Source organism: Alligator sinensis, unplaced genomic scaffold (genome assembly GCF_000455745.1).
Source record: "Alligator sinensis unplaced genomic scaffold, ASM45574v1 scaffold628_2, whole genome shotgun sequence".
NCBI lineage: Eukaryota > Metazoa > Chordata > Crocodylia > Alligatoridae > Alligator > Alligator sinensis.
In genome coordinates this window covers 4,418,054-4,428,572 of record NW_005841833.1, presented here as the reverse complement: position 1 = coordinate 4,428,572, position 10,519 = coordinate 4,418,054, and the positions used below count along the sequence as shown (strand labels likewise).

The window sequence follows — 10,519 nt, the reverse complement described above, 5'->3', positions numbered from 1 at the left end:
TGTGTGTGTGTGTGTGTGTGTGTGTGTGTGTGTGTGTGTGTGTGTAGTGAGGGAAGGAGGTCAGTCCCACACCCCACCATACTTGTGTACCCACAGCCCCTCCTTGCACCACCATGCATACCCCACACCCACACCCTTTCACACCCCATCCACTCTCCTCCCCACACACTCACAGCACCCCACAAACCCCATACCCACCCACATATCCACACACAACCCCACACACCTATCCACCCCCACAAACCCCACACACATCCACAAACACACCTGCAGCCCCCCATAAACCTATATCTACCTACCCCACAATATACAAAAGTAAGACTTGATTTTAAGCTATTATGCAATCACTTGTGTTCTGTGTACCCTACACAAATGCACGTAAATCAAGACAAAAATATTTTTTGAAATCAAATTAATGAATGTAATAGTAGATGTTTGATTTTTTAGAATGTAATTGGCTTTTTTCAGGTTCCAAGATGGCAAACCGCCTTGCCAAAAGGAGTACTTCTGGGGGCAAGGTGAGGGACTTCCAGTCCCAAGATGATGACTGGGGGCAGGGCACGTGTCAAGGGGCGGGCTTACACATGTGGCCCTTGACAGTTTGCCAAAACTCGTTAAGCGGCCCTCCAGCCGAAATAATTGTCTGTGCCTGATATAGTTGGATCAACAAAACTCTATTTTGTTGATTTTAGAGAAATAAAAAGAATCTCCCAAGTTATACCACCAGTTTAACCCACTTTTCTTTTTGTGTTAAAGTCTTCAGCTTTTACACTTTAACTAAGCTTCGTTTTATTAATAACTTTTTTCATTTTTCCAGTTACAAGGTGAGATCAAGACGGCTTTTATTTCTACAAAAGAGTATCATGCCTTTGGTTGTCTGAATTTTATAATTGGTGATTCAGAGGATAACATCCAGCTGATAATTGGGGTAAATATATTCACTTTAGTCTCAGCTTTTTTACTTAGAGAAACCACTTAAGTGGTTACTTTTAAGAATGTGTATAGCCCACTGACTTCAAGGGAACTGATCAAAGGGTTAAAATGATCCACATACTGAAGTACCTTGTTGTTTGGACTTAGTGTGGTTCCATAGAATATAGTTTCTATGAGGTTAATCCCAAACCTATTGAATACCATGTAGATTTTTTCTGAGGTCAGTGTGCTTTGATGTGGGCGTTCTGTCCTTCTTGGATGCAAAGTGGATGTTTGTTGCATGGTTTTGGAAGAACCAAAAATGTCCTTAAGAAGACAAAGGTATTTTTTATGTTGAGATTAGTCTGTTCTTGAAAACAGCTATCTTGATCTTTGAAATGTAATTATTCTACATAAAAAGACTGTGTACATGATTCACCAGACTTGCAGCTTTCCCAAAGCCTTTGTATATTAAAGGTCAATTAGTGAGACAAACATTTCAGATACCACAGTTTCTAACATACATTTTGCTTTTGCTTTTATTAATAGGGCAAAGGTAATTATGTACTCTCCAGATGGGAGGTAGACACTACTAAAAGGCTGGTTTCTGTCCAGAGTTTTGCTGATTCAAGCATAATTAAAGGTAAAATCATATATTTGTTTGGCAAAAAATAATCATAAGATTGTAGGAACTTAAATAAAAATGTTTCATGATACTAAATATACTGCCTGACCCAAGTTTATGCTTCAAAGTTGTTAAGATTTTCAGACAGCCTTTTTGCTATAAAGAATGGCAAGATATATAGTCTACAACTGGGTCTCCAAGTTTTAGAGTTGAATCCACCTTTTCTGTCTTTTAACTTGATTTCAAATATTTATGTTTAGCTGGGAAATGAGTGGGTGATTTTTGTCCAGCTATGTCATTTTTCTCCTTACAGACTTGATCTATTAAGTGCCAAGCACTCCGGCTTGATCCAGTAAAGCACTTAGGCATATGTTTAACTTTACACATGTAAATATTTTAATTGAAATTAAAAGATTAACAGGCTTATTCAGATGGGCAATGTTAAGCACATGCTTGTGTGTGTTCAGGATAAAGGGAATTGTGCAACTAGGATGACTGATGGTTTATGATGTGTTTTAAAAATTCCAAACAGTTTTAATGGGGTTTCTATAAAATAGTTGCTATTCAAACACATATTCCGTAAAAAAATATTTCAATGTGTATAGAATGCTCATTTGTTTGTTTTTTCTAGATGCAACAACATTTCAAGTTCTAGACAACTTATTGTTCGTTTTGGATAACGAGGCAAGTATCATTTCGTTGATTTTTGTTTGTTTGTTTGTTTTAAATTACTTTTACAATGACTTAGCAATTCTATTTAGAACACAGTAAAATTATTTTTAGCAGAATGTCTTGTTTTTTTAATAAAATAAAAAAGGTGCCCCTCCTTGATCTTAAGCTGTCTTAAGCTCATTAGAAATACTTTTAGATACAAAACATGTATGTACTGTGCTATAAATACATGGGTTTCGTTTGTCAACCAGTCAAAAAAAAAAGTCTTAATTTTGGCAGGAAAATACGGAGTAACTGAAATTTTTTTGTTCTCTTCTAGAACATTTTGAGCATGTGGGATGTTTATTCTCTTACGTTGATTTGGGATTGGCCTTCAATGCATATTAAAGAATTTCTTCTAACTACAGAATCAGATTCTTCCTCAGTCACGCGGTAAATGAAGAATTATAGTATCACTTTTTGACATGATAAAGTGGGGAGGGGTCTGTCAGTGCTGGAACAGTCCAATACTCATGTAGCTGGCTCCCAGTGGCATTGCCTTCTAGGAGGGACTAACACCCAATATAGCTTGTTCAGGTTCTGGACCCAGCACATAAGCATCAGGAAACTTGAAGACCTGAACAGTGTCTTAAAACAGGTCTTATTTGGTCTCTCCCTGTATTCCAGTGAGTCTTTTCAGGGTCCAGAACTAAAATTCAGGTCTAAGCATCCTAATCAATGGTCCACTGATAAGAACCGCGAGGCCTCCTTCTTGGTGACTTTCCCTCTCTTTGCCCTTTCATTGATATTAAGAAGTTCAAATTTCTTCCCCAGGGTAGAAACATCATTTTGGCAGCACTTCTATTCTTCTGAATAAAGGGTTAAAACGTTGCTCTCAAGACTGAGATTATATTAATACTAGAATTTATGTTGTATTTCTTTTCAAGTAGGTAGGTAAATGGTATCTTCATTATGAGGAAAGAGAAACAGGCAGAGATAGATGAATTGGTTAAAACTACAGGAATTGATGACAGGGCAAAGATCTGGGATGCAAGAATTCTGGCTCTTACTCTAGACTAGTGCTAGTCTTTCAAAGTCACTGTTGTGTACAGTGAGAAGCATTACAAGTTTGGAAATTTCACTTTTATCCTGTGCATGCAAAAATGTTGTTTTAAAACCATATATTGTAGGACTTAAACTATCAACATTTTCATAGAAGACCTAAGTTTTTTTGTTCCATTTTCTTTTTCAACAAAAGGATACTGAAATGATCTTTAAACTTGAACACTTCGTAATCTGAACTAAGATTCATGCAACTATTTTGCCTTTTTTTTTCCTTCTCTTTAGACATGGGATTGCTGACCTTAAACTAATAACTTTGACAATACCTGATAACAAACAGGTACGATTTTTCTGTATTCTGTTCTGTCTTGTCTTGTTTTTTCATTGCTGTGCAATCAAAATACATCTGATGGTATGTGTAGCCAAATGCTACTTCTAGTAGAATTCTTATTCAAATCCCAGGTGATATAAAAGGCAACAGTACCAGCGTTTCTTTGTTTTTTGCTTTCCACTAATTGCCTACCTGGAACAGTCATTGGGAAAAGAATGTCGTGTTGAACTTGCTAGACAGTCATTTAAAACAGTATTATAAATGTATCCAGCAGATTCTTAACTTTCTCAAATTGTTTGCATGGGAGTTTTGGGCTCAAAGTCCTGAAGAGATTCTTTAATTAGAGAATTGGAGTGTCTGTAGAGACAATCTAAAAAGAGTCCTGCAGATAATATTGTAGGGGTCTGTGCATTTCAGAAGGCAGCACTGTGTTCTTATGATTTACATTTTTCCCCTGTTTTTATAGAAGAGAAACCTCCTGGTTTTTTCACTGCCTGCAATGCACCTGCTCTATTCTTTGGAAGTATCTGAAGTTTCTTCACTTGTTCAAAGTGGAATCAGTACAGTATGTTTATTCATTTGAATTGTTTTTATTATAAATTAAAGGCAAGTGTGCTGTGTCAGTGTCATACTTATTGCAGATCCGTATGGCACTGACACTTTTTTTTATTATGTCAGTGCCATACTTTAGACCCTGAGAATTTTTATTATACAATACGTGATCATGCAAGTAATGCATGGACGCAAAGGGGCCAAATTGCACATTCAGCTGAAATGGCCACATTTCATTGGTTTGGACAGCAATGGTCCTGTCTCAGACAGGGGGTTGCACCTGGGGACCTCCTGAGGTCCCTTCCAGCCGTACTTCTCTATAATTCTATAAATTCCTAGCCTGAGGGTATATTTAATAAGGCTAAAGAAAAAGGCTTGCTTTGAAATTAGCAACTACTTCATTAACTTGTAGGTTGTGTACTTGTCCAAGTTTGTTTATTTTTTTCCAAATTCTAATTTCTAATTTGTCTCTTGCAGGATATTATATACTTTTTGGAAGGAATTCCTGAAAATCACCAGAAGTAAGTAATATTTTATGTTTAATTAGATTGCTTTTACATGAAAAATATGAGAGATCCTATATGTGAACCAATTATAATATTAAAAATTCAACCATCCCTTTCAGGTCCCCTGAAGGCCCAGTGTCTGTTGTAGTAATGAGAAGTTTAACAGAAGCCTTGCCAGAAAACAGGTATGTATTTTTCTTTCTTTCGTTGAAATTTTGCTTTCAATTTATGTAATTTATGTAACATTGAGGTACCATGTTACATAATAGAGGTAAATGTTATACTTTTATTTCATTCCTTAGATTAAGTCGCTTACTCCATAAGCACAAGTTTACTGAAGCTGAGAATTTTGCTATTCAGTTTGGACTGGATGTTGAGGTAAGTGGCTCCTACTTGCCAATAAAAGTGCAGTTAAACTTGTGAACAAAGTTTCTGCCTCCTGATGCTTTTTTTACTAGAATATAAAGCACTTGCCTCTTTATGTTACTCTTTAAAATCAAAGGCAGATTTTAAGATGACTCAGGTATGTGACAGAACCATACTTTCTTCTGAAATAAATGACTGTCATTATTGTGGTCAGAGGTAAGTCTTGTGTTCAAAATAAAAAAACTGATGGCATTCAAACATGTATAGTTCTGCAAGCCAAAAATAGACTTCGTTAACTAGGTGCTTGGAACTTTTACCATGATGAAAGTTCACTTTATCACACTTAACCCCAAAGTACTGTTGTGATCTGACAGGGGGCTTTCAGATCTAGGAAGAGATTATCTGTTTAAAGCCGAAGTAAGCTAGATTTCAGTGTTTGTCATTTTTTCTTTTTTAAACAGCTTGTCTACAAAGTAAAAGCAAGCACTTTTTTGGAGAGGCTGGCTTCAGCTTCCATTGGGAGTTGTGGTCAAACAGTCTGGCTAGACCTTGTGAGTGAAGCTAAAGAAAATCTGCAAAAAATACAGGTACATGATGTATTTGTTGAACCTTTCATGCTCTCTCTCTGCCTGCTCTCCCTTTACCCTTTCTTTCATTGAGCTGCAAAGGAGCCTAATTTAATTGTAAATTGCTTCTTCAATCAAACAGGACAACCAGTTTGTTGTAGAGTACTGCATAAATGCACCGTGGCCAACATATGAAACAACTCAGGAAATGTTAAACTATGCAAAATTCAGAGTAAGTTGAATTAATTTGATCTGTTTGCTCATACCAGCACCTTCCTATTGCATTTTTCCCATGTAATGTGAATGACTGTCATACTATAAATGTTCCAGTACTGTTTTGAAGGAGTACCATTGGGCTAAACAAAAAGATGCACAAACTAAGGGCTAAGTGAAAGGGAGAGATGCTGTGGTGTTTACTTCATCTGAGTTAAAGGAGCAGGAACATATTTTTAACTAATGCTTCCTTGACACAATAGATTTGTGACTCATGAAAATCACTTCTGTCTATAGATGTGGTGCATTAGTAGGTTCTCTGACTCAAGTTTTATAAAGTGAGGCTTTCTGCTTTGTTGCATAGGAGAAAGAGAAGAGCTTCCTTTTTCATGTAGATTAGATTTAGTCGGGTAGAAAGATTTGACACCTTCCTTTTTATTTAGCAATTCCAAGACTAAAATCTGAAAACTTGTTTTATTTTCTTCATGTTTCATAACTTCCTGCCATACTTAAAAGACCATGGCTGATATAATATGGATCTACTCCCATAGATGCAGTATGCTTGCAGAAAGCCCATGGAAAGACTGAGAGCTGTACCTTTTCAAAAATACTATATTCGTATAAGCTTTTATGGTACTGCGCACATTATGGTGTATTCTGCATTAACTGTTTTGCTAACTATTGTCTCAATTTCAGGTCTTTAAGAGAGATGATAAAATTATTGGTTCCTCTTCTGATGAAGCTCCAGGATCCATAACAGAGGTAGAATAAGTACCAACTGCACTGATTTTTAAGCATTGATTAACTTAACAATTCTGATAGGCAATTTAAAAAATGGAAATAATGCATAAGGTTTTTTTTAATTAAAAATATAGGTATTGTCGAGATCTAGAAACTAGCACTTTCCATATTAAATGCTTTCTGTTGCTACAGAAATAATTTATTTAAAAAAAAAATGTTTCATTAAAAAAAATGTTTCACATTTTTGGGGTTTTTTTTAATCATTTAAAGGAACTTAGAAACTAACTTTTTTTTTACTCAGCCTTTTAGTACATAGGAGATTGGACCACTTGAAATGGGATGAACAGCAAACCGTTTTAAAGTTTTGAATTTTTGGACTTGCTTTTACTATAAACAAACCAGTTTGTAATCTGGTTTTTAGATTTCAGAAACCTTGTCCACCTAGCACTTTACATGAGTTAGTCTTAAACATTTCTAATATCATGGAATATTTAGAGGATCCTCTTAATGTAAAATAACTCTTGTCTCCATATAGGTACTGAGAGCTCAAGCCAGGCTAACTACTTTCTATGGAGCATTTGGCCCAGATAAATTCAGGTTTGCACTCTTAAATTTTTTAATTTGAATGTAAATCTAGTTTTAATGAGTAGATCTTTGTGGAATAAACGCATGTTATCCGAATAAGAGTTCTGGAGTTGAAAGAAGCTCTATATGTCTTGTTATCAGGGAGAGTCAACAAATGAACTCTTCCTTTTTCCAAGTCTCCAGTACCATTTATACATGCTAGGGCAATAACCTATGTGAATATGGAGGTTTCTTCTGTTAGAGGTTTCCAATGGTTCCGCTTCATATGCAGTAGTGATTTTAAAAAAAAAAAAAAAGGTGGAGAGGTGCACAAGGAGAATGAGGAGCCTACCGATATCTGTTACAGATGCTCTATTGTACAGAAACTTAGGTGTGTGTTGTGTTGGATGAGTTTCATGGAAGAGATTTAGTTTCCAAAGCCTCCATTTCTCCCACTATCCATTTTCTCCTATAAAACCTGCTCTCTCTGTGTGCGCGTGCATGCTCTTCCTCATGTGGTAGTAAAAATGCTAATTGCCACTTCTCATTTACAATCCTAGTGGCATTGCTTGGACTGAATTCCTGAATAATGAAGACCTTTTTAAGAATATCCTTTATCAGCTAGAAGAGGGCAATCTACCTTGTGCACAATACCTTTGGCTTAGACATCAGGTAAGAGGCCTCAGTTCACAATCCCTGTTGTTCAAGACCTGTTATCAGACACCTCTTTGAATAGAGGGTCCGTGGTAGAATTAGGCTGATCATATCTTATTTGCATAGTGAACTTATTACTGGTTTGAAAGAATGGCTTTATTTTGTTAACATCATTTATATTTCTTTGTGGGTACAGAAGAATCTTGGGTACTTTGAAGATTCTGTCATATTTGTCACCCCGGTGTGCACTTTCTCAGGAGCATGACCCTGAGTCCCAGATGGATCTTTTAAGTGTTTTTGCATGTTTGACTGATTCCTTGCAAATACCTTCTCAGGTATAAGACATCCAAAATAGTAATCAAGCTATTACATTTCCTGCTTCAGAGTCATTACTTTTTGAAAGCAGTGGCACTGTAGGTCCTCTCCTGTATCCCCAGAAGTCATAACATCAGGAATATGATCTATAACGATAGTGTAGAACAAGTTTAATTTAGGTCTTGTTTAATCTCATAAGTCTTCCCCACTTTACCCTCCACCCAGTCACAACAGCTACTTTTCAGCTTGCATCTATGAATTGGTGAGTGGTTCTCCTTTTATATAGGTATTCTGAAGCCCAATACTCTAACATGCAGTTGTTTTGTGTTTATGTTGTAGGCAGAGTTTGAAAGCAGCTTTGATGAGAGAACATTGGTGAACATGCTTAATACAATCCGTACCACTATTCCTGCAAAAGAACTATCCCTGTGGTTTAAAAATGTTGTGATTCCTTTTGTTAGAAGAGTTGTGCCAAATGGAGAGGTAAAAATATTAAGAGACTCACGCATGCGCGCATGCAGACTATACATTTTTTCCTGTTAAGATGTAATATTTTTAGGTCTGCCTTCTAGGTACATGATAATTCGTTGAGAATCAGAAAAGCCCTTTCATTACTATTAGGTGGTATGTGCATTTGAAAAGCTAGTCATTTCACTTCTATATTGATGCATGTTTTGCTTTATGTACAATTTCTGTTTTTTTTTTTTTAATTTCAGAAAACATTGGCAAAATGGCTGGAACAAGCTGCTCGTAATCTTGAATTAACTGATAAGGTAAAGTAGTTGCTGTTCAAAAACCTTAGTTAGCTTTTATTTCTCTAACCATGATATGCTTTCGCTAATGTTTCTGATATTTTTGAACAGGCAAATTGGCCCGAAAATGGACTTAAAGTGGCAGAGGTGTTTTTTACAAGTAAAAGTCCAGATGAACTCGGACTAGCCTCCTCTTGGCACTGGATTCCTTCAGTAAGTACTGTGGTCAATTGGTAATATATTGATGACTGATACTTACATATTTTACAGAGCTCTTAGCCTACATCATCTTTATTATTAAGATTTATAGTAGATTATATTTTAAGATTATATATAAACATAGTAGTAGTTAGAGCACAATAGTAAAATATGTGTTTTGAGAGAGGAGACATTTTTCAGCAAAGGTGAGAAATTAGGCTCTAGATCTTCTTTCCTCCCCTCTCCCTTCCCCCCCCCCCCCTTTTTAAAGCCGTGTTAATTAACAATTGATCTGTTTGTCCCGAAAGCATTTCTGAAAGTGGAAAGTCCTGCCTTTAAGGGAAAAATTGTTTATAATTTGTCAACAGGTTCCCTACAAATATTCTCTTTTCCCCCTGTGCCCCTAGCCCAACTCTTTGGGTCCTTTTTTTTTAAAAATGTTTTTCTATGAGTAACTTATGCATCTGCTATTACTCAGCTTTCCTAAACAGCAGCACAAATTTATGAAACTCTTGATAATTTCATTGCTGCCAATTGGGTTCTGAATAGCAACAGTGAAACAAACCAGTCTACTTTTAACTTGCTGCTGTCTGACAAAGATCTGAACAGTCCCAAAGTCAATGAAAATGCCTCCATATAGGATCAGAAGAACAATGCTGACTTGGTTTATTCTTGGTTCTTTTTCAGAAGTAGTGTCTATAAAGTTGTTAGGTTAAGGGTTTTATTGCTATTTTTCTTTTTTGAATGATCTCAAATTGTAGTCTTGAACCAGTCTAGCCATGTGAAATGCGAGTAAATGTAGCTTATAGTTTATATCCTATGGAGAGTAGCATCTATAGCTAGAGGTACAGAGGAGACAAGCAGTAAAGTTAATAGCAGGCTGCTCCTCATAAAATTGATAATATGGACACTCCTAGTAGAACAAACTTTGTCCAGGTCTACTGTCTTCAACTCACTGAATCCTATATACTAAGTGCTTAGTAAAGTGGATGAGTTTTCTTTCCTGCATCTAACTTTCAGTCAGCGGCTTTGATTTTTTTCATATGCCTTGTGGCTATAGTAGTTCAGCAAAAGCTCTGATTCACAGAACCTGCAAACTCTAGAAAATAATATACAAAGGTTGTTAAAAAATCCTTCACTTTTGACATGCATTACAGAAGTGTGGTGGCTGTGAAGAGGTGTATCGGTTAAAGAAACTGGTGCTCGATTTACAGGAGCTGGTAAATCTCTACAGAAAGTATAGCTGCAGACTGGCACTCTGTGATTTTGAAAAGGTAATACTGCAAGCATTTAAAAATTAATAATTGAGCACTGAGTGTTCAGTTGGTACATCATAAGAATCAGTTAGGCAAGAGACCTGAGCACTGTTGAGCATGGGATTGGGAGTCAAGAACTACTTGGTGTAATAGCTTCTGCTCTAGCACCAAACATTGAGCTTCGAGTAAATGGGTTAATCTTCCTCTGTCTTTCCTGTGTGTAAAAAGGGATAAGAATATTAAACATCCCTTGTG

The 10,519-nt window shown here is 36.3% G+C and overlaps 1 protein-coding gene across 1 annotated transcript in view; it reads left to right on the top strand.

Annotated features, from left to right (window-relative positions):
• Positions 1–10,519, top strand: part of KNTC1 (kinetochore associated 1) — a 37,644-nt gene that overhangs the window by 4,472 nt on the left and 22,653 nt on the right. The window contains exons 9-26 of the mRNA XM_025199039.1: positions 818–928; positions 1,462–1,555; positions 2,169–2,221; positions 2,529–2,641; positions 3,536–3,590; positions 4,048–4,146; positions 4,611–4,654; positions 4,759–4,824; positions 4,942–5,017; positions 5,467–5,592; positions 5,714–5,803; positions 6,481–6,546; positions 7,061–7,122; positions 7,650–7,761; positions 8,398–8,541; positions 8,775–8,831; positions 8,922–9,023; positions 10,166–10,282. Of these exons, the coding sequence (XP_025054824.1) occupies positions 818–928; positions 1,462–1,555; positions 2,169–2,221; positions 2,529–2,641; positions 3,536–3,590; positions 4,048–4,146; positions 4,611–4,654; positions 4,759–4,824; positions 4,942–5,017; positions 5,467–5,592; positions 5,714–5,803; positions 6,481–6,546; positions 7,061–7,122; positions 7,650–7,761; positions 8,398–8,541; positions 8,775–8,831; positions 8,922–9,023; positions 10,166–10,282 (1,587 nt within the window). The remainder of the gene's footprint in view (positions 1–817; positions 929–1,461; positions 1,556–2,168; positions 2,222–2,528; positions 2,642–3,535; positions 3,591–4,047; positions 4,147–4,610; positions 4,655–4,758; positions 4,825–4,941; positions 5,018–5,466; positions 5,593–5,713; positions 5,804–6,480; positions 6,547–7,060; positions 7,123–7,649; positions 7,762–8,397; positions 8,542–8,774; positions 8,832–8,921; positions 9,024–10,165; positions 10,283–10,519) is intronic.